Below are 25,196 nucleotides of genomic sequence, written 5' to 3'. Positions count from 1 at the left end.
GACTTTTACCACCCTCTGTGCAGACCTTTACCACCCTCTGTGCAGACCTCACCACCCTCTGTGCAGACCTCACCACCCTCTGTGCAGACCTCACCACCCTCTGTGCAGACCTCACCACCCTCTGTGCAGACCTTTACCACCCTATGTGCAGACCTTTACCACCCTCTGTGCAGACCATTACCACCCTCTGTGCAGACTTTTACCACCCTATGTGCAGACCTTTACCACCCTCTGTGCAGACCTCACCACCCTCTGTGCAGACCTCACCACCCTCTGTGCAGACCTCACCACCCTCTGTGCAGACCTCACCACCCTCTGTGCAGACCTTTACCACCCTCTGTGCAGACCTTTACCACCCTCTGTGCAGACTTTTACCACCCTCTGTGCAGACCTTTACCACCCTCTGTGCAGACCTCACCACCCTCTGTGCAGACCATTACCACCCTCTGTGCAGACTTTTACCACCCTCTGTGCAGACCTTTACCACCCTCTGTGCAGACCTCACCACCCTCTGTGCAGACCTTTACGACCCTCTGTGCAGACCTCACCACCCTCTGTGCAGACCTCACCACCCTCTGTGCAGACCTTTACGACCCTCTGTGCAGACCTTTACCACCCTCTGTGCAGACCTTGAGTGATGAGTAAAGATTACGATATAAAACACATTTACCTTTATTGGTTGTAACAGTAACATGATTAACTAATCTATCGTCACAAATTAAGAGCTCACACAAACATTTTATGGTCTTTAGAGCCCCATTTGAATGGACATACAGTGTTTTCTTTTCTTTAGTTTTTTAAACATACCATTTCATCAGAGTGACCAGGAGAGAAACACTGTTTTTCTATAACATGCTTACATTAGATGAGAAGAGAACATGCATTCAACAACTAAAGAATTATTATTATTATCATTAATATTGTTGTTGTTGTTGTTGTTGATGATGATGATGATGATGATGATGATGATGATGATGATGATGATGATGATAAGAAGAATAAGAATAAAAGCAGTGTTTTTACTGGTGGTGGCTCGTCAATGAGGCTAAATAAAAACAGGATGCTGGCGTCTGGTGAACCTCAGGCTCACACCAGGACAGTGGTCAAACTGAGGTCACCGCTGATCTCCAGGACGTTGATCTGCTGAAGGTTGCCGTGGCGATGCTTGTATGTGGTCGACTGATCCCCATTGACCACGATCCTGAAGGAGTTAACCTTACAGCAGATGGTCAACTGAACAGAAATGGCAAACCTTAGCAACTTTAAAGAGTTGAGGGAAGACCAGTGTTGACGCAAGTTCAACATTAAAGGTGCTGTACGCGGCATTTTTTTGTTTGTTAAAATAAGTGGTGTACATCTTAAAATAATAGCTCTATACTCCGACAGCCATCACTGATATAGAGTGTCTGGTCAGTAACATGGGTTTCCCAGTCCCCCCGCTCTGCAGTAAACAGAAAATACATTTCCTGGTACCCCGTTTCTACTTTATCCAATCAGGAGAGATCACTCCACACTGCAAAAAGGGTCTGACCAAAATAAGAAATAAAAACTAGTTTTAAGTGAATGTGTCCTTGAAAGTACTTGAGGTAAAATAATCTACTGTACCAGTGCAGTAAGCTAATTTGGCTTCGCAAGATTTCTTGAAATAAGTACAAATATCTAGGGTTCTCTCTCCTGATTGGATAAAGGGGGAATGGGATACAAGAACATTTCTTTTCTGTTTACTGCAGAGCTGAGGGACTGGGAGACCCATGTTACTGACCAGACACTCAATATTAGTGATGGCTGTCAGAATGTAGAGCTATTTAACACTTATTTTAACAAGAATATACCACTTACAGCACCTTTAAATCATCGACGTAGCATTAGTGTGTGTAAGTATTCAATCAATTTAAAGGACTTTTCTGGGTGGTAGTTGGGGATAATCTCTGATAAATAAGGGTTCAAATTTAAGATAAGGGTCATAGCAGCATGGGGGAGGGGGGAGGGGAGGTACAGGTATGGACAAGGTAATAGTAGAAAGACATAAATATAGGCAATACAATTTGATCTGAATATAAGAATATGAGAAGAAATAAACAGTGAAAAACAAAGGTGCAGATGAGGGTCTGTATGCCCCATTGGTCATAATATATGTTACAATAAATATAGGAAATAAGAAACTTGAATCTGAGTATATACTAGTCTATGAGTAATAGTAAGATTTGTGTGGTCCTGAGGTAATACTAATGTGGTCCACTAGGGGGCGGGACGTGCTGGAGAGTGTCAGTACATGGGTTGGACACGTTGGTAATGTGACTGTACCGTGAAGGGCTGTCCTCGTTGGAAGGGCATTCCTCCAGAGCGCTCCTCGCTGCCCCACTGCTCCCTCACCTTGGTGTTTCGCACCACAACGTTCTCCCCGAACCGTGGGTTGTAATGCAGAGCGATGTTGTGATTAAAGCTTAGGTTCACAGTGAATCTGAGAGAGACGACACAGAGGCAAGTAATGGAGGCACATGGCAGTGAGTTACAGACAGTATAAAGACAAAGGGGTAACAGTATAGAGCCAGAGCCACCAGAGGGGTTACAGTATAGAGACAGATGGGTTACAGTATAGAGACAGAGAGGTTACAGTATAGAGACAGAGGGGTTACAATATAGAGACAGATGGGTTACAGTATAGAGACAGAGAGGTTACAGTATAGAGACAGAGGAGTTACAGTATAGAGACAGAGGGGTTACAGTATAGAGACAGGGCCATACAGATGGGTTACAGTATAGAGACAGAGAGGTTACAGTATAGAGACAGAGGGGTTACAGTATAGAGACAGAGAGGTTACAGTATAGAGACAGAGGGGTTACAGTATAGAGACAGAGAGGTTATAGTATAGAGACAGAGGGGTTACAGTATAGAGACAGAGGGGTTACAGTATAGAGACAGAGACAGTATAGAGACAGAGTTACAGTATAGAGACAGAGACAGTATAGAGACAGAGGGGTTACAGTATAGAGACAGAGGGGTTACAGTATAGAGACAGAGCCAGTATAGAGACAGAGTTACAGTATAGAGACAGAGACAGTATAGAGACAGAGGGGTTACAGTATGATGAATGAATGAATGAAAACTTTATTAACAGATTGCAGAATGGGTACAGTACAGTACAGCTCAATACATACAGAGTATAGAGAGTATAGAGACAGAGGGGTTACAGTATAGAGAGAGAGGGGTTACAGTATAGAGACAGAGGGGTTACAGTATAGAGACAGAGGGGTTACAGTATAGAGACAGAGGGGTTACAGTATAGAGACAGAGCGGTTACAGTATAGAGACAGAGGGGTTACAGTATAGAGACAGGGGGGTTACAGTATAGAGACAGATACAGTATAGAGACTTCTGTGGTGTGTCTAACCTGGACATATTGACAGTATATTGTTTGTCATTATTCCTTGCTCTCTGGTCAGTGGCGGACTGGGACACAAATTCAGCCCGGGACATTCAGACACACCAGCCCACACACCGGCCCACGCACCGGCCCCGAAACCGGGCCCACACAACGGGCGTTATGAAACACTTGTCCAGTATTAAACAACCCAAGGCTGTGGCTAAGGAGTCAACATCAGGGAGACCAAATCTACACACCGCCCCTAGATGTGCACTCATGCACAGTGCACACACACACACACACAGACACACACATACATATACCGTTACTTCCCGTCATTGGCATATGTTTTTTTTTTTACTAACATCTTAGTGCCTCATTAGCCTAGGGATTAAGGATACATGAAGTATTAACTACACCATAATAATATTGAGGTTTTGATCCATAGAAAGTAGGGATGTCCGATATTATCGGCCTACCGATATTATCGGCCGATATCGGCATTAAAATGTGATATCGAAAAATATCGGTATTGGTTTTTAAAAAATAATATTTTATTTACATTTCTATAACCTTTATTTACCCAGGCAAGCAAGTAAGAACCAATTCTGATTTTATTTATTGTCAAAAGTATGCATAATGTTGTGTTAATTCCACAACAAGAGATATGTAATGTTAATTACCTGAAAGTATTCCATTTCTTGGGGCGGGAAACCCTGCATATATCGGTATCGGTTGATATCGGTATCGGAAATTAAGAGTTGGACAATATCGGTATATCGGTATCGGTAAAAAAGCCAATATCGAGCATCCCTAATAGAAAGGTCTGTGCTACACAATTTCAGTTAGATTGGATTTATTGTCCTTTAATTTGGCACTCATGACATTAGTTGCTTGCCGTTTAATCAACATTGAAAGACCCCCCACTTCCTCCCAGACACCCATTCCAAGAGCCTGTTTTCTCTCTCTCTCTCTCTCTCTCTCTCTCTCTCTCTCTCTCTCTCTCTCTCTCTCTCTCTCTCTCTCTCTCTCTCTCTCTCTCTCTCTCTGTGTATGTGTCTCTCTCTCTCTGTTTCTCCCTCTCTCTGTGTGTCTCTCTCTGTGTCTCTCTCTCTCTGTGTCTCTCTCTCTGTGTGTCTCTCTCTCTGTGTCTCTCTCTGTGTCTCTCTCTCTCTGTCTCTCTCTCTGTCTGTCTGTCTGGACTGGGCTCTCTCTCCCCTCAGGGTCAGCTGTGCTGGACTGGGCGCTCTCTCTCCCCTCAGGGTCAGCTGTGCTGGACTGGGCGCTCTCTCTTTCCTCAGGGTCAGCTGTGCTGGACTGGGCGCTCTCTCTTTCCTCAGAGTCAACTGCATAAGAAGAACATCAGCAATCAATAATAATGGCTTGAATTCATACAGCGTTTTTCAGCCTTTTGAAAACACCCAAAGTAGTAGTAGTAGTAGTAGTAGTAGTAGTAGTTTATTCAGTCATCATCTCACACAATACAATATACCCCATCATTTAACAATATTTGATTTTACAGTGACTGAAAAGGTACAGACTGAAGCATAATGCTTATATATGCCTGTCCTATATTATTAACAAAAACTAAAAAAAAATGGCGGCTACGTGGCGTAGTGGGCAAGGCGCTCGCCACAAATACTGGAGACGCTGGGCTCGCCTGTTCGAGCCCAGCGCTCCACATTGCTTTCAGTTTAGCTGGTCGTTCATACTAATACACATTGGTCGTATTAGGGGGTGGGAAACTGATGGGTGGGGATCGGGCGTTGTGGACAGCGACTCCTACAGGTCGGTTGGTGCGCCTGCGCAGTAGAATCAGGAAGTGTCGGGGGCAGCGTGAGCCTCCCACGCGTTACTCCTCGCCACTGAGAGATCGAGCTGCGCAGGTGAAAAGATGCGACTGCTGTTACCTCAAGTACCGGAGGGGACTTGTGCTATGTATGACTTAGTCCACATTGCAGCCGGCTTGTGGGAGGCAAGAAACAGCGTTCGTGACAGGGGAGGGTTGAATTGGATGATACGAAATTGGGATGGGAGAAAATGTAGAAAATGGGAGAAAAAGTGGATAAAAAAAAACAAATTAAAAAAATTAAGACTCCAAAACAGTATTCTAAAAGAAAATAGCAAAAGAAAACAGTATTATTCACCCTTGTAGTTTTCAAAAATAGCTTTACAAACCATTTTCTTAAAAACCAAAAGCGAATTACTCATTCTTAACTGTATATCAGCATTGTTCCACAAAGCGCTTCACAGAAACCATCAAGCATTCACACTCACACAGTCATACGCTACTGGTGGTCGTGAGCAGCATCAGCAAACACAGCTGCCCTGTGGCAGACTGACGGAATCATGTCTGCTAATCAGCGCCAACCACCATCAACAACCTTCATAAATACATTCAACATTAATGGAATAGGCTAACTACCAACTTAGCTGTAGCAGTTAGCTGTTATATGCAATCACATTTGTTTAACTACGAGTAGCACATTTAGTATAGTATTGCAGTTTATCATAACAGAATATAGCAAAGCATTACAGTATAGTAATATAGTAGTATATATATATATATTCTTTCATTTATTTGCATTTATTTTAAATTTGTTGGACCTTATGGTGTTCTTGTTCTGTTCTTGACTTATTGTTATGTTTCTTCTTGACTTGTTTAAAGAAGACATGTACGGCCCATGGGGACATTAACGTGTGTTGTCGGGCCTTACAAATAAATTTGATTTGATTTATATATATTATAGAATAATAATATATTAAAATAACAGTATATAAAATAATATTGTATATTACTGTATACCAATATAATATAGTCTAGTTACTTTAGTATAATATAGTATAATTTAGTTATAGTATAATAAAATAAAAATAATACAATTATATAGAATAATACATGATATAATAGAACAGTGTACTATAAATATATAGATACATGTGTGTGTGTCTGTGTGTATAAATGAATGAACCTCAGTAAATATGTAATTTAACTGATATACACAACATTTATTTATTTATGTTAATTTAATTGTGTTTATGTTTTAATTTCTGCAAAATAAGTATGTACATTTTGTTTGGTTTGGTAAACATTGCGCTATGAACAGTCTATCAGTGTACTGTATGTGTGTAGGGGCAGGTACAATATTGAGCCTTCTTCTTCCTGTTCCTTTCGGCCATGGAGTTTAGTGGATCATATTAAGTCAATATGTACTGAAGACACTGTTGGACTGTAACAATTCCATGTACAAATAAATAAAAATTAAATGAAATGAAAATGAAAAATAGCTTGATCATTGATTGATGGAGTAATATGGGGTTCTTAACCTGATAAATCAAAAGGATTTATCTTAAAATAACGTATATTTTTACATCTATGCAAATGCATATTGTGGTGGAATTTTAGCAAAAAATTACCCAGTTGGAACTGTGAACGAATGCTTACTTGAATCAAGGATAGAAGCTGATAAGCTAAATGTATTATCTGTGTACAGAGTCTCACTTCAGTTTACAAGGTGTAGCTGAAAAGAGTTTAAATGCAGAGACAGGATACCGCATACCGGGGGTGGGGGGCAAAAATGCAAACCTGCCATTTCTAACTGGAAACAAGCTTCCTGTGTTGCCCTGGCAACGGGCAGTTTTATCATTATATTTGACGTAGCAGGATGTGTAGGGGACTGGAAGTAACACCTGTGTATCTCCTTGCATCTTTACGAAGAAATATAGAGCAGAAAAACGTAGGCAATTTCCACAGAAGTGCATTGTAGACATTTTCTGAGCAGGGTTAAAGAGCAAATACAATTTTTTCCTATCACAATATGTAATATTTGTAACTTGAAGTAATAGAATAGAAGTAATGAATACAGAAACAGTTATTTAACAATATGTAAAGGAGTAGTTGCATTTATTTTACATTACATTATATTTACATTTATACTTTGGCCCTTTGAGGGCTACCATGCTGATGTGGCCCTCTGTGAAATATAGTTTGACACCCCTGCCCTAACCCTATCAAAACAGCAGTCAAAGTGTATATTTTCAGCACTGTTTGTTTACCAATGGATTTTAAAATCTTCACGCGATGTACCGGTAAACGGACGTTTTAGACGTGAGGACAGGAAGCCGCCATGAAATCACTGTAGTTGTATTAACGTATTAAATCATTTGAACAAAATAAAAAGCAGCAGCACTATTGCATAACTGAGTCATGTGTGCTATGGGGGGGGGGGGGGGGGGGGGGGGCGGCAGTATCGGATGGGTATCGCGGTATCGTGCCATCCCTGGAACTGATACAACTGTGTTGTAGTTGTTTATTGTTGGATTGTTTCATCCATGCAACTATGTTGGTGGTTATAGTCAACGGGGTAGTAGTTGACCTAGTTGTTAGCTTAAGCTAGTTAGCTGTGGTTATTTACAAACATGTAGATGAGACTAATCATATACAGATTGAGAACATGGCTAACAGTTGGGAATTCTAAGGTACATCTTATTTAAGCATGTAAAATGGCAACTAATCAATTCAATCAATTAGATTACCAATATTATATCAACATGAAAATTTGGAAGGGAACATAATAGTATTTTATTTTAGTATTTACTATTATAATATTAGTAGCCGATTAATTTGCAGCCCGTCCTAGGTTCTGATTGGCTCTCTAGGTTAGCACTTTAGCTTCTGATGCTGTGGTGGGCACTAGTCCTAACATTGCTAACTAAACTTTTAGTCAGAGAAAAAACGTCACGACGAGTCACAACTATTTACGTCCACGTGCTGTAAGGAATCAGGAATACGGAAAGCACATTGTCTTGTAATAGAATGACTGAAATCACTGCAAGAGCTAGTATAGGCTAGCTAGCCCTCATGAACCGGCAGACACCAACAGTAGAATATGCACTAGGCTACTGCATGCACCTGTCATGTTACTGTTGGTTCCTTCCACTTGAACTTCATCATCATTAGCAGCAGCAGCGGGTAAACATGTCTGTAATTTTAGAACATTGTTCTGCGTCTTTTACTAGCAATTTTAGTTTTTTAATTCTAGCTTTTTCAGCTCCACCCTTTCTTTTTTTGCATTCTCCATTTCTGCGCTTCTAGGCCTACTCGCGGTTGGGAGGAAACGTGAATCTCATTCACTGATGTCTCATGTCTCATTCAAGACTGGCTAACAAAAGCATGTCTTTCACTTAACACCAAGAAAACAGTGTGTATGATGTTCACAAAGTCACCAGTAGAGGTCACTCACTCTAATGTGTTTCTGGGAGAGGCGGAGCTGGACATTGTACATTAATTCAAGTATCTTGGGGTCACATTGGACTCTACATTGACCTTCAAAAAGTCATGTGAAGAAAGTGACAAACACAGTCAAGTTTAACATCGAAAACTTCAGGCAGATCAGGCCCTGCCTGCCAGTTAATGCTGCAAGGATGTTTCTGCATTCAATGATTTTATCACACATCGAGTAGGCCTATTGTTTTATCAACTGGTCTCTTTTATATGTCACTACTCTTACACCAATATAATTACTCTACAAAAAAGCCATAAAAGTATTTGATAGGAAACCAATTTCATTTCATCACTGTAATGTTTTAGAAAAACATAACATGCTAAGTTTCGAGAATTTCCAAGTTTTCAAATATACTTGCTTCATGTACAAGGTTCTGCATGGACTTGCCCCTCCCCCATTGAATGAGTTCATCCAACAGAAAGCAGACACTGGCATTACCACCAGGGCCATCAGTAGAGGGGACTGTAAGGTGCCTTTTCGGTATACTACCATTGCAAAAACTGTGTTCTCTGTTAAAAGTGGTAACTACTGGAATAGCCTACCAGTTGTGATTAGAGAGTGACCTACATACTCCATGTTCAAGACCCATCTTAAACTGCATCTTAAGGCAAACCAGAACTGTGATCATTTTTAATCTGATTTAGTTTATGCAACTTGTTTATTGTTTTATTGCCGGCCCACACACTGGCCCACACACCGGCCCACATAATGGCCCACACACCGGCCCACATACGGCCCACACACTGGCCCACACACTACACCGGCCCACACACTACACCGGCCCACATTAGTGGCCCACACACTGGCCCACACACTGGCCCACACACTGGCCCACATACTGGCCCACACACCGGCCCACACACTGGCCCACATACTGGCCCACACACCGGCCCACACACCGGCCCACATACTGGCACACACACCGGCCCACACACTGGCCCACATTAGTGGCCCACACACCGACTCACACACTGGCCCACACACCGGCCCACACACTGGCCCACATTAGTGGCCCACACACCGACTCACACACTGGCCCACACACTGGCCCACACACCGGCCCACATTAGTGGCCCACACACTGGCCCACACACTGGTCAAAAAAAAAAAAAAAAAAAAACGTTTTTTTTTTTTTTTTTTTTTTTTTTTTTTTGGACCAGCCCACTTTGGTCCCGGCCCATCGGGATTCGTCCCGAACGTCCCGATGGCCAGTCCGCCACTGTCTCTGGTAGACACAGGGTGCTACAATAATCCTGTGACACGCTGATGTTTCATGTTTTTAACTATAGCTACAGGCATGTTGTTAGGTTTCCCTCCTTGGTTGTACTACACTGATAGTTTCCCCTCCAGAGGGCGCTCTGTCTCTATAGGCTTACTGTGCTTTCTGTATTGTACTCTCTCTTACAGCCCCATCCAGGTCAGACTGGTAGTAGCATCACATAATCTTCACAATGTATTTGCCCAAAGCCTTCCTAGATAAAGATATTCTACGATTGCAGCTTAACTCAAAATATAGGTGAAGTAAAATAGTGTGAATTCCCTATGTAATATACTTGTATAATAACAACACAATAAGGATGACTGGCAAGGATAGGATAGTTACATCCATTGTCAAAACAGAGACATTTAGGCCGTAAGGTGAAGGCTGTATCGTTTCATCCCGTTTCCCACCTCGGCGGACTACTCAATTTTCACTCTGGGTGAAAGATATATTGGTGTAGATTTAGGAATAAAAACGTCTCCATTTACAATCCTGCCCGTTTTGCGCAATCATAATTTTAAAGTCGGGACTAGACCTTTCCTCGCGAACGGATACTTGGTCACCATGGAGTTTTATTTGACGTAATTGGTGCGAGTTCGGTCACGTATATTGCACTCGACCAATAGCAGCTCTCTTTGTTGCCAAGTTACAACAGACCACAAGACATTGGGTCTCATTCTCCAATATTTTCCAAAGAGTTCTCTTGGAAGACTTATCTTGGAACCGACTGAGACAGAATCAATGACAAGTTCACTCTGAGTCCTCAACACGCTGGTAATATGTCTTAAGTGGCTCAAACTTTCGCACCTGTGATATGATCTGATATCTGCGTTGGGGAATGGCATATGTCTCAAACGCGAACACGCGTCCCCGTTCAGGTCATTTGCATACAAAACAACGCCTCCAAGGCAACTAATGACGCAGCTGTGTGAAAATGGAATGGCGGAAGTGCTTTGCGAGTCTTGCGACCCATCAAAATGAGATTAGATTAATGTATTGTCATCATAATACAGCTCGTGGTACACCTGCCGCAGTGCGCGCGTGCACACACACACACTCTCTTAGCTGTCCATCGTGTTCGATGATGACGCTTGCTCCAGGGATGGGGGGGGGGGTTTAGCGACGCTACCGCTGGTGCCACTTCTCGTGGGCGTTGAGTCCGATCCTTGAGCCACACACCCGTCCACAGATGGCGCAAGGGAAGCCAGATACTTGGGGGATGCCAGCCGCCCGCTGGTGTCGTTGTGTGCGCCTCTCAGATCTTCGGTCTTGGTTTGCTTGGTGTATTTGGGAAACTGCAATGGCACAAGTGACTTGCCAGGCTGATCTGTCGAGTGCCAGAGTTTCAAGCTGCGTGATGTTTGCAAACTTTAGGAGGTCCCTGGTGTAGTCCTTAAAGCGTCTCTTTTGGCCTCCAGCAGCCCGCTTTGCTCCTCTCAGTTGGCCATAGAGGGCTTGGCGAGGCAGGCGGTGGTCAGGCATACGTATCGTGTGCCCTATCCAGCGAAGATGTTTTTTGGCCACAGCTGCGGCCATACAGATTGAGTTGGTGTTGTTGAGGATGTCTGTGTGGGGGACTCGATCTTCCCAGGTCAGGCCGAGGATCCTTTGTAGGCAACGGATGTGGAAAGCATCCAGGTTGGTGATGTGCCGGCGGTATGGGGTCCAGGATTCTGCTCCATAGAGCAGAGTGGAGAGACATACTGCGTTGTAAACGGCAACCTTGGTGCTGATCTTCAGGTTTCGGTTTTCAAAAACCCTGCTGCGTAGGCGTCCAAAGGATGATGCCGCTTTATTAATACGTGTGTGTATCTCCGCGTCAAGGGAGCAGCATGAGGACAGAGTGGAGCCGAGGTAGGTGAAATGATCCACTGTTTTAAGTGGAACACCGTTTATGTGAAAACACACACACACACACGCGCGCGCGCGCGCGCAGTACTGTAGCCTACGGCGTAATGAAAGAACGCAGTATAGTCTTATTATTCCATTAATGCCTATGGCGTAATGAATGAACGAACGCGGGCTTATTATTCCATTAATGACTTGTTGCAGTAGGATTTAGTAGATATTATGCTCTGCCCTACTTATACTGTACATAGGGCAGAGCATATCTACTAAATCCTAATGAAACAAGTAACTAGAATATATTAAACCTATACTGTTCATTCATTAGACACGTAGACGTAGGCCATACTGGCGCACACAAGACTTGTTATGGAATATTAATGCAGTCTATTTCCATGCGATTAGCTTTAGTTCTTATTTATTTATTTATCCACTGTCATTTCAGTGTTGGTGTATAGGCTATATAGTGTATTTCAATATAAGTTTAATTGATTAATGATATATTCGAAGGAATGCAGGTTTATAGCTATATCAAACAAAGGTCTGTCCCATTGTATACCAATCAATGGGATATATTGCATGTTGACCTGCATTCTTTCAAATGTATATAATTAATCATTAAAACATGTGTAACAAATAAGAAATACAAATTCCACAGAAGGCATTAAATAATTATTATTTTCAATCATTTCACAATAATTGCATAATTGTGTTTGAATATCTGAGTAATTAAAGTAATTATACATTTGTCCAAAATAGCTCGTTCAGATATGGTTAATCCAGCTGCCCTGTGATCAGATGAATCCATATTATAAATTTTTCCGACATCAAATGCGTAATTTCGTATCGTACAAATATTGTCATATTTATTTTAATTATGATTAAGTAATTAATTCCAAGGAGGCCTGTAGCGTTGACATGAAGGAATCACTATGAGAACACAGTCTGTCAAGTTAATAAAATTTTCAATTAGTCAATCAATCATAAGTGTGCTCCTCAGCACTCTTAAAGCTGCTCTCAGCCACGCTCAAATCTGATCTCAGGAAAATTTGGGGAATCGCGCTACCAGCCCTAATATGTCTTAAATGGGCAGAAATCTGCCTAAGAGGACATTTTTGGTCGTAAATCCGTTCGGGAATGAGACCCATTGTGTGTAAACACTGTAACGTGATGTTAGCATGTCATCCACGGAGTACATCTCGACGAAAATGGACAACAAACACATTCTAACGTTTGCAAAATTGGTTTCTAAACAATGTTATATGCATATTAAATGTTTCTGTAGGATTTTACGTTTCTCATTTATTACTTGTGATTTTATTACTGCACCTTAGGTTTGAGTCCCAAATCTCATTGTATGCAAATATAATGACAAAGTACAATCTAATCTAATCAGGGTCCCCCATTTTCAATTCATCATGAAATTTATGACATACACAACATACAGATATACAGATATATATCATCATGACATTTATGACACAAATCGATCTCTAAACAATGTTTGAATGTCTCCACAATGGTATGATTCTGGCCTGGTAGGTTAAGCCACCGTTCGACGCAGTTTCTATATCTATCCCACTGTGTCTGTGTAAAATCTTGTACATGTTCTTTCTGAACGGACGTGAGATGCATATAACATTGTTTAGAAACCTTTTTGCAAACTTTAGAAGGTGTTTTTTTGTCCATTTTCGTCCAGTTCTGATGTAACGTTAATCTGTGGATGTAATTTGTTGTCACCCGACGGCCGTATCCTCGCAAGAAAGATAGCTGCTATTGGTGGAGCGCAATATACGTGACCGAACTCCCACCAATTACGTCAAATAAAACTCTGTGGTGACCAAGTATCCGTTCGCGAGGAAAGATCTAGTCTCGACTTTAAAATTCTGATTGCGCAAAACGGGCATGATTGTAAATGGAGAACTTTTTATTCCTAAATCTACACAAATAAATCTTTAGCCCAGAGTGAAAATTGTGTAGTCTGCCGAGGTGGGAACTAGAATAGTTTTCTAGCCACTTCGCAGCCTTCACCGTATGGCCTAATTGTTCTAGTCCTCGGTGCAAGCCAAAGGGACCTTCTTGTGGATGAATGAATGAATGAATGAAAACTTTATTTAACAGATTGCAGAATGGGTACAATACAGTACGGCTCAATACACACAATTGTTAAGGGGATGCAGACCAGAGAAAGACGTTTGTCTTGTTTACATCAGGGTCCCCCATTTTCAATTCATAGTGACATTTATGACATACAGTACACAACATACATGACATTTATGGCATAGGGACATACAGGTATTTAGTACTGTTACATTTGTGACATATACGATATGCAAATATACAGTACTGTTACCCATAGATCCTGACAGAGTATATACATATGATGGGGAGGGGACTGTACATTAGGAGGGGGTGGGTGGGTGGGAGAGAAATATACATACGGTGGGGAGAGAATATATACATACGGTGGGGAGGAGACTACATTAGGAGGGGGTGGGTGGGTGGGAGAGAAATATACATATGGTGGGGAGAGAATATATACATGCGGTGGGGAGGAGACTGTCTATTAGGAGGGGGTGGGGGTGGGGGGGTTTGGACATTTACGGTGGCCAGTTTCGAATTGCAGCCTCCCGTAGGTGCTCTTTAAGAGTGGTTTTACACTTAAATATTCACAGTCTTGGTAACAAACGTGAACAGTTAGAGCATATTTTGCATGAGTCTAATACTGATTGTCTCTAGGACCTTTTACCTTCCATTTGAGCTGTGAGTACAAACAGGTCTCTGTCCCGACCTTGTAGTCCCAGATTCAACGCATTGAGTCGGTCAAAGACGTCAGCTATGCAACCGCGGCTAGGTGCGTCACTACCTGCTGTCGACAAACGGGCTCGCTGGGATGGCAGACGGCCCCCTGCACAGAGCCCTCCTCTGACGTGGCGGTCTAATTGCACTAGGTCAAACCAGCAAGTCACTACATTACCTCCACTCTGAGCGAACCATGGGAGGTAACAGACCTATGGACAAAGTATCGCTCTCCTCCTTATGTACAGATATCGGATTCTCGGATGTCTGGAGAACCTTCTGTCCCTCCGAATTGAAGTTCTCTTTTTTTAGCGGCCCACAAGAGTTACAGTAGAATAAAATATTTTTTTTATCCCTTCCTAAGCTGTTTCTGGTCTCGTCCTGCACCATCGGAAGTATTGTCTTATCTGATCACGCTCCTATATATCTGGTCTATTCCCTGTCAGAAAAGAGAGCACTATCGAGGCGCTGGCGGCTCAACCCATCCCTCCTTAGGGATGATAGGTTCATCTCCTATTTCGACTCAGAATTAAAAATCTTCTACTCAATTGATTCACATTCTACAGATAACAGTCCCTATATGCATTCAGCAGCGGCGCTGCGCTGAACTAGAGACTAAAAAAAAATTATATATAAAAAAATAAAAAGAAATAATAATATATATATATATATATTTTTATCATTTCATTTGGGCTGTGGCGGGTGCTTAATGTAAAAGACTGACCTGAGGGAAAGGCTGCAGGGAGAAAGCACTGCAGTCTAGTCGATTTTGCGTTTTGAGCACAAAGTTCATCATAGATCTAGCCTCTTTATTTTGCTCTCAAAGTGCACCAGATTGATGCATTTAACTTTAAAATGCTCCAGGACCCCCCTAGAGGCATAGCACCGCTGCTGAATTTTTTTTCAGGGGAAACACTGGATAACCCATCGTTACTCTGGGAAACATCTAAGGTCTTTTCTCGCGGAGTGATTATGTCTTACGTAGCATCCAAGAGACGCAAGAAAAATGAACAGTGCAAATTCCTCGAATCCAAACTGGCCGACCTTGAAAGACAGCATGTTTTGAACCCTACCCCAACTCTGCTTATAGAGCTGACAGCCACCAGAACTGCGTTAAATACTCTTCTGATCCAAGACTCTGAATATTCTCTTAAATTTGCCAGGCAGAGAATGTATGAACACGGTGATAAACCCGGCAGATGTCTAGCCAACCTGGCAAAGAAGAGGGCTGATACCCAAATAATAGCTTACATTTCTGACTCAAATGGGGTTAGGTCCTTTGATACCAAAACTATTAACAAGGAGTTTGCCTCTTTTTACATCCAACTCTATAAAACGGAACAGCCTGATGGTGCTCTCTCTGACATCAGTGACATGCACTCCTTTTTTGAGAATCTGCGCCTTCCTAAGGTAGCCCTTAGCCCTTTACTTTTTGACATAGCCATATAACCACTTGCTCAGGCTATAAGGTAGTCGGCCATGATCTCAGGCATCAGGGTCGGTGAAAGGGAGCACAAAATTACTCTTTACGCAGACGACGTACTAATCTTCATATCCAAACCCGACTCTTCTATTCCCTGTCTAACCCGGATGATTTCCACATTTGGAACCTTCTCGGGGTACAAAATTAACTTCACCAAATCCGAAGCAATGCCACTTGGGACGCTGAAATCCATTCTGATCCTGCCTGAACCCTTCCCATTTTGCTGGTCACCCTCCGGTTTTGTATACCTAGGAGTGTTTATAACACCCACTTTTGATAAACTGTTCAAGGCCAACTTCCCCCCTCTCTTACACTATAAGGGCAGACTTAATTAGATGGGCCCCCTTACCAATCTCCTGGCTGGGTAGGATAGCTCTAGTCAAGATGAATGTACTCCCTAGACTGTTATATCCTCTCCAAATGATCCCGGTGCTGTTAACAAATAAGGTTATCAAGGTCCTAGAAGGCTGGCTACACTCGTTCATCTGGAATGGGAAGAAACCACGTCTGAAAATGGCCAAATTACAGATGGATAGCATTGATAGGGGTCTGGACCTGCCTAATATAAGACATTACCAACTAGCAGCACACCTTAGGGTGCTTGTTGGCTGGCTTAAACTAGACCCACTCTCAATCTGGCTAGACATTGAATCTTCACAATCTAAATCCCCCCTGTCGAACCTACTATTTAAGACTTTAAGTCTGTTAGGAAACTATGTTCTAAATAACCCCATCACGCTATGCTCAATCAAGGCCTGGAGGTCCGTCTGTAAGGTGGAGGACCGAGCTAAGTTAACTTCTCCTCTTACCCCGATCGTAGGCAACCCTGACTTTAAGCCGGGCTATATTGGCGGTGGCTTCAGGATTTGGCATACGCAGGGCATAACCAATCTTGGTGATTTATTTTTTTGATCAACTTTTTCTCCCCATTTTCTATTTTTCTCCCTTCCCCAATTTCGTATTGTCCAATTCTACCCTCCCCTGTCTTGAACGTTGTTAGGCCATGCCTCCCACAAGCCTGCTGCAATGTGGACGAAGCCTTGCATCACGTGTCCCCTCCGGTACTCCAGGAGGCAGCCGTCGCATCTTTTCACCTGCACAGCGCGATCTCTCAGCGGCGAGGGTCTGCGTGGGAGGGACACGCCGCCCCCATCGCTTCCTGATTCTACTGCGCAGGCGCACCAACCGACCTGTAGGAGTCGCTGTCCACAACGTCCGATCCCCACCCACCAGCTTCCCACCCCCTAATACTGCCAATTGTATTAGTATGAACGACCAGCCAAGCTGGTAGCAACGCCGAGAGCTGGGCTTGAACCCAGCATCTCCTGCGTTGGTGGCGAGCGCCTTGCCCACTGCGCCACCTAGCCGCCCTCTTGGTGATTTATTTGATGGACAGACCGTGATGTCCTTCTTCAGCAGCGCTATGGCTTACTAAAAACGAAAAATTTCAAATATTTACAAATTAGACAGTTGATCACTAAGTACACCTCACTGTTAACCAATAGCTCCACCTCGCAGGTAGAGAAAGCCCTCTCCTTACAGCTCTCCAAAAGACAAATCTCTATTTTCTATAGTACGCTAAATCTCAATTAATCTTTATCTTCCCTTGTCACCAAACAGTCTTGGGAGAAAGATTTAGACACAGATTACGGACGAGGACTGGCAGGAAACGTGGACTTATGCAAAGAAAATTTCGGTTTGCAACCGCACCAAATCTATTAAATTCAGAATCTTACACCGCATACATATAACCCCTGCCCTCAAAAGTAAAATGGATGCCAATACGTCCCCACTCTGCTTTTAGAGATTGGAAACCATATCCACTGCTTTTGGTCCTGTGTAAAGCTTCAGAGCTACTGGTTCAACATTGTGGAGGAACTGTCCGATATATTCCAGATCCCCATCAAACTGGATCCCCTATGCCTTTTACTCGGTCTCCCAGATGTTCATATTGCTAACTTCAAACATAGGAGATTGTTCAACTTGTTGACATTTGCTGCTAGAAAAAACATTATTTTATTCTGGATCAAGGACGAGGTCCTATCAAAGAGATCATGGCACAATATTATTATGGACTGCATTCCCTGTGAATACATCACGTGCATGTTACACTCTAAACTGGACACTTTCTAGTATGTCCGATCTGTCCGATCTGTCTCATATCGGACCTGCACTGTCTGCCACTGTACTTGGTGGGTTTCCCCATTACCCATAGCCTCCCTATAGATCACTACTGCCTTGTTTTATCAGTGCTTTTTGTCGTTGCAGAGGGTATTATAATGTATGTGAAAGTACATGCATGTACACGCACGGTCGCACACATCCACACACACACAGCACACACATATGCACACACACACACAGAATACACATGCACTCACACACATATAAAACATGCACACATAAAACACACAGGCATACTAAACACACACATAAAACACACACATAGGTCTACACACACATATATAAAAAACGCATACACACATGCACACACCACACCACACACACGCAGTCTATCTTAGTCCAATGGGTCCTAACACTGGCCAGGAGCCGACTCCTTAAACGCCACTCTTGCTATACATGTTTTATATAACATGCACTTGGAGCCATATGCTTGTTTGTTTGTCTCTTGTCATGTCTGTGTTAATGCATTTTTTGTTTATATTCTGTTTATATTATTTTCACTGTCATTACTGTTGTTATTATTGCTAATGTTGTTATTGTTAGTGTTATTATTGTTAATGTTATTGTATTGTGATGTCTTGTTCTGTGTATAAAAGAAAAAGAAAATTAAAACATTTATAAAAGAAAAAAAAATGCAGACACATAAATAAACAAACAAGACACATCATGCAGTCAGACCTTGTGGCATTGTGGTTGACCAGCCCCTGGATAGTGATGGTCTTGCCGGGGTAAAGTCCACCACTGATGACGTTCTTGTAGGGTACAGCCTACATACACATAGAACACAATAATATATAGTAAGAGGAATCACAATTTAAACCAATACTGTATTATTTTCTTTTTACATTTTAACGTTAGTCTGTCCAACAAATGGATACTAGTAATTGAAAATGCATTAAAACAGACTTAGATGGGTAGACACAGCAGATCAATGTAGCCGCATAACGTTAAAGATCAAAGTAAGCACTCTACATATATTGAACCTCATTATGTAAAATGTCCAATAAAATGTACCTACTACTACTACTACCACTACTACTATAACTACTACTACTACTACTACTACTACTACTACTACTACTACTACTACTACTACTACTACTACTACTACTACTAATAATAATAATAATACCACTACTACTACTATTACTACTACTACTACTACTACTACTACTACTACTACTACTACCACTACTACTACTACTACTACTACTACTACTACTACTACTACTACTACTACTACTACTACTACTACTACTTACTACTACTACTACTACCACCACCACCACCACTACCGCTACCACAACTACTATTACTACGGGTCCTACTAATCACCCCAAAGTACCAGAAAATACCAGAAAATACCCCAAAATACCCCAAAATACCCTAAAATACCCCAAAGTACCAGAAAATACCCCAAAATACCCTAAAATACCCCAAAGTATACCCCAAAGTACCAGAAAATACCAGAAAATACCCCAAAATACCCTAAAATACCCCAAAGTATACCCCAAATACCAGAAAATACCAGAAAATACCCCAAAATACCCCAAAATACCCTAAAATACCCCAAAGTATACCCCAAAATACCAGACAATACCAGAAAATACCCCAAAATACCCCAAAATACCCTAACATACCCCAAAGTATACCCCAAAATACCAGAAAATACCAGAAAATACCCCAAAATACCCCCATAATACCCTAAAATACCCCAAAGTATACCCCAAAGTACCAGAAAATACCTCAAAATACCCCAAAATACCCTAAAATACCCCAAAGTATACCCCAAAATACCAGAAAATACCCCAAAATACCCCAAAGTATACCCCAAAGTACCAGAAAATACCCCAAAATACCCCAAAGTATACCCCAAAATACCAGAAAATACCAGAAAATACCAAAAAATACCCCAAAATACCCCAAAATACCCTAAAATACCCTAAAATACCCCAAAGTATACCCCAAAGTACCAGAAAATACCCCAAAATACCCCAAAATACCCCAAAGTACCCCAAAGTATACCCCAAAGTACCAGAAAATACCTCAAAATACCCCCAAAATACCCTAAAATACCCCAAAGTATACCCCAAAATACCAGAAAATACCAGAAAATACCCCAAAATACCCCAAAGTATACCCCAAAGTACCAGAAAATACCAGAAAAGACCCCAAAATACCCCAAAGTATACCCCAAAATACCCCAAAGTATACCCCAAAATACCCCAAAGTACCCCAAAATACCCCAAAGTACCCCAAAGTATACCCCAAAATACCCCACAGTACCCCAAAATACCCCAAAGTACCCCAACATATCCCAAAATGAAAAACAAAAATTTGCACATTTTGTGTAATAGTGTGTAATAGTGTAATAGTGTAATAGTGTGTAATAGTGTAATACTGTAATACTGTAATAGTGTGTAATAGTGTAATAGTGTGTAATAGTGTAATAGTGTGTAATAGTGTAATAGTGTAATAGTGTGTAATAGTGTGCTAGTGTAATAGTGTAATAGTGTGCTAGTGTGTAATAGTGTAATAGTGTTTAATAGTGTAATAGTGTGCTAGTGTAATAGTGTAATAGTGTGTAATGGTGTAATAGTGTAATAGTGTGTAATAGTGTAATAGTGTAATAGTGTGTAATAGTGTAATAGTGTAATTTTGTGTAATAGTGTGTAATAGTGTGTTACGACCCTGGCTCATGGGTACGCAACCTACGTGTAACCAACACCAAAAACCTGTGCTCTAACTCAAAAATGCTACTAAACCAAGGAACTACTAATATAACTATAAACTAATGTACTGGTAACCCAACGGACAAGGACTGTAAGAACCTGACAGCTCTTTCTCTAGGCACAGACTCTGCATGTGTGTTCCTGGGTCTGTCTTTACAGCTCCCAGCAGGTAACCAATCAGCACTAATTGGCTAATTGGCAGCCCTCACCTGCATGCCCTGGTGACACAGGAGTGACCAGCCTCTAGTACATAACATAGTGTAATAGTGTAATAGTGTGTAATAGTGTAATAGTGTGTAATAGTGTAATAGTGTGTAATAGTGTAATAGTGTGTAATAGTGTAATAGTGTAATAGTGTGTAATAGTGTATTAGTGTGTAATAGTGTAATAGTGTGTAATAGTGTAATAGTGTGCTAGTATAATAGTGTAATAGTGAAATAGTGTAATAGTGTGTAATAGTGTGTAATAGTGTAATAGTGTGTAATAGTGTAATAGTGTAATAGTGTGTAATAGTGTAATAGTGTGTAATAGTGTGTAATAGTGTAATAGTGTGCTAGTGTAATAGTGTAATAGTGTGTAATAGTGTAATAGTGTAATAGTGTGTAATAGTGTGCTAGTGTAATAGTGTAATAGTGTAATAGTGTGCTGGTGTGTAATAGTGTGTAATAGTGTAATAGTGTAATAGTGTGTAATAGTGTGTAATAGTGTAATAGTGTGCTAGTGTAATAGTGTAATAGTGTGTAATAGTGTGTAATAGTGTAATAGTGTGTAATAGTGTAATAGTGTAATAGTGTGTAATAATATAATAGTGTAATAGTGTGTAATAGTGTAATAGTGTAATAGTGTGTAATAGTGTAATAGACACTATTACACACTATTACACTATTACACACTATTACACAAAATTACACACAATTACACTAGCACACTATTACACTATTACACACTATTACACTATTACACTATTACACACTATTACACTATTACACTATTACACACTATTACACTATTACACTAGCACACTATTACACTATTACACTATTACACTATTACACTATTACACACTATTACACTATTACACTATTACACTATTACACACTAGCACACTATTACACTATTACACTATTACACACTATTACACTATTACACACTATTACACTATTACAATATTACACTATTACACTATTACACACTAGCACACTATTACACTATTACACTAGCACACTATTACACTATTACACACCATTACACTATTACACTATTACACACTACTGTAGCACACTATTACACTATTGCACTATTACACTATTACACTAGCACACTATTACACTATTACACACTATTACACACTATTACACTATTACACTAGCACACTATTACACTATTACACACTATTACACTATTACACACTATTACACTATTACATACTAGCACACTATTACACTATTACACTATTACACACTATTACACTATTACACACTATTACACTATTACACTAGCACACTATTACACTATTACACACTATTACACTATTACACACCAGCACACTATTACACTATTACACTATTACTGTAACTGAGGGGTACAATTCCCTGACTGTATTGAATAAGTATGGTATCATTAAACCACTACTGACTTATGTACATTACTACTGGCCATACAGTACACAGGTATATGAGATGAACACCCCCACAATAACACGGCTTCACAAGAAATACTGTTTAGAAGAATATTTATTAGCAGCACGAAGATTATCTTACATTACTTATCAGATTGAGAGTTGCGCTTGTAAGGCGAAGAATGTGCATGAATAGGTCAAGAGCGTAAGTCCATGAGCATATTACGCAGGAGATAATTAATACCACCTGTATCATAAGAATTATATCTGGTACACTAGTAGGTTAGCTGGAGATACTAAGGGGGTCCCTCCGGTTGTAAGCCAGCAGGGGAGAGGATTTGTCGGTAGCAGAAAGTCTGGGTCAACGAGGAATAAGGAGACTCCAGGTACAGGAGACGGTGCAATAATCCCTTGATCCGTAGACGAACAACAGCTATTCTCCGGTATGCAGTGCCGCATGGAGGAAAGCTAGCCAGCCTTAGAGTACTAGAGGCGGGCTCGACGGTGCTCCTCACAGGGTAGATCCCACACAACAGTGGGTGTAGACGATTCTCCGCTCCAACAGCTACAGGACCAAAGCAAATATAATCCAGCCGAAAAGGGCTCTGTAGTCGTCGGGTAGGTTATCCAGTGTACATATCCACACGGTTCTCGTCTAGGGCTCCTCGGATGACGGCACCAGGTTAAGCCGCCCAGCCTGGATAAGCACACTAGCTCGGTACGATGAAACGTTGGTGATGCTGGTCACTGTAGAACGGTAGCCGCACGATACACTATACATAATAGACTATTACTTAATAATAGAATAGGTCGCACTCGACGATATAGCGTTAGACTCTGACACTTCAGCTATCAATTCGCACGCGGTCTCAAGGCTCTATTTCGGGGCAAAACGGGCCCACTTCACAGCACGTTGCATCGTGGTGTGAGGCTTCAACTTGTTACTAAGATTACTGCTGTATTCACCTGCGCCGTATTTATACGTAAGGTGAACAATCTAGTACCAGCCTTATTTCTGTCTCGTATTCTTGCGCAGAACCGGGCATGTCCAGGCATGTCTTAGCGGTGACTTTGAACTAGACATTGGGGGTATGGCCGTGGCGCCTAGGGGATCGCTGTCCAATAGGAGAACGAATATTATGGTCTGGCCTGTACTAGGTAAAGGGATATTCCGTGTATATGTACAAAGAATATACAAGGGATATCAGACGATATACAAATACTATACAATATATCTCAAGTAATAAATATATATATTCGGTTTAATCTGACCCTTTGTAACAGCCGCCTCCTAATTAGTCCGCACCTAATTAGATAAGCAGAGACAGATTAACCGCACTGTCCACTACTCAATGTCCGTTGTGAGGGGTAGGGCAGTTCACAAAGTCAGGGGGTCATGGTCGTCATCCAGAGAGTCGGGGAGCCTTGGCAACTCTATCAGCCTCGCCACGGGTCGGGTGTATGTCCGCCCTTGGACGAGCACTTCTGCCGCTCTGACCTTTCCGTCGGCACCAGTGATCACTTTGCTTACGCGGCCGGCCGGCCACATAGCTCGGGGTAGTGACTGGTCGATAATCATGACGACTGTGCCTTCCGTCAAATTGTCTCTTTCTTTTACCCATTTCTGGCGGGTCTGTAGAGACGGTAGATAGTGGAGGAGGAAACTGTTCCAAAACTTGTCAGCCAATACTTGACTGTACCTCCACATTCTTCGGCCGTTCGCTTCTTCAGGTCTGTACACTGTCTGTGGGAGCGCGGGGTCCAGCCGCCCCATCAAGAGAGTGTTGGGGGTGACTGGGTCGACATCTGCTACATCACTTGAGACGTAACCGAGGCTGTGAGTTTAATACTCCCTCGATCTCCGTGAGGACTGTCGTGAGGACTTCTTCCGCCACGGTCTGGGCCCCAAGCACGGCGTACAGGGCTGTCTTTATTGAACGTACTTCTCGTTCCCAAGTTCCACCGAAGTGAGGTGCATTCGGGGGGTTAAACTGGAAGTCAATCTGAGAGGGAGCGAGGTGGGTCTTAAGTTCTGGGCCAATAGCTTGGAAGCTCTCTCTCAGCTCTCTTTCTCCGCCTTTGAAGTTTGTCCCGTGATCAGACAATAATATAGACGGTTTTCCTTTCCGCGATGTGAATCTCCGGAAGGCCATAAGGAATGAGTCCGTACTCATGGTTGGAAGGAGTTCTATGTGTATCGCTCGGGTGGTCATGCATTTGAATACAATACCCCACCGCTTCTCCGTCCCTCTTCCTTTCTTTACATACAGCGGGCCGAAACAGTCCATACCGGTGGAGTGAAAGGGCTTGTCGCCGAGTCGGAGGCGACAGGGGGGTAGGTCAGCCATCCGGGGTATACTGGGCTGTGCTCGCCACTTGCGACAGTCTAGACAGGTCCGCTGGAAGCGTCGTACTGCTTCTCTTCCTTGCAGTATCCAATAGCGACGTCTGATCTCCGCGAAGACTCTCTCTGCCCCGGTGTGGTGCACGTCCTCGTCGTATTTCTTTATGATGAGCTCTGTGACCTTGTGTCGGCTGTTTAAGACTATCGGGTACTTGACGTCATCCGTTAAGTCTGGGGCTCTCCTCAGACGACCACCCACTCTGATGAGATTATGGGCGTC

At 42.1% G+C, this 25,196-nt stretch overlaps 1 protein-coding gene across 1 annotated transcript in view; it reads right to left on the bottom strand.

The window, feature by feature from the left end:
* The window catches only part of LOC311224442 (uncharacterized protein), a 95,224-nt gene that overhangs the window by 36,648 nt on the left and 33,380 nt on the right, over window positions 1-25,196 (bottom strand). The window contains exons 10-12 of the mRNA XM_084309431.1: window positions 18,901-18,989; window positions 2,305-2,461; window positions 1,091-1,233 (exon numbers count right to left, since the gene is read on the bottom strand). Of these exons, the coding sequence (XP_084165557.1) occupies window positions 1,091-1,233; window positions 2,305-2,461; window positions 18,901-18,989 (389 nt within the window). The remainder of the gene's footprint in view (window positions 1-1,090; window positions 1,234-2,304; window positions 2,462-18,900; window positions 18,990-25,196) is intronic.

The sequence above is a fragment of the Notolepis coatsorum genome (assembly GCF_963971535.1).
Source record: "Notolepis coatsorum genome assembly, chromosome: 1".
Classification (NCBI taxonomy): Eukaryota; Metazoa; Chordata; class Actinopteri; order Aulopiformes; family Paralepididae; genus Notolepis; species Notolepis coatsorum.
The sequence above is the reverse complement of the archived record's forward strand: the minus strand, read 5'-3'. Positions and strand labels throughout refer to the sequence as shown.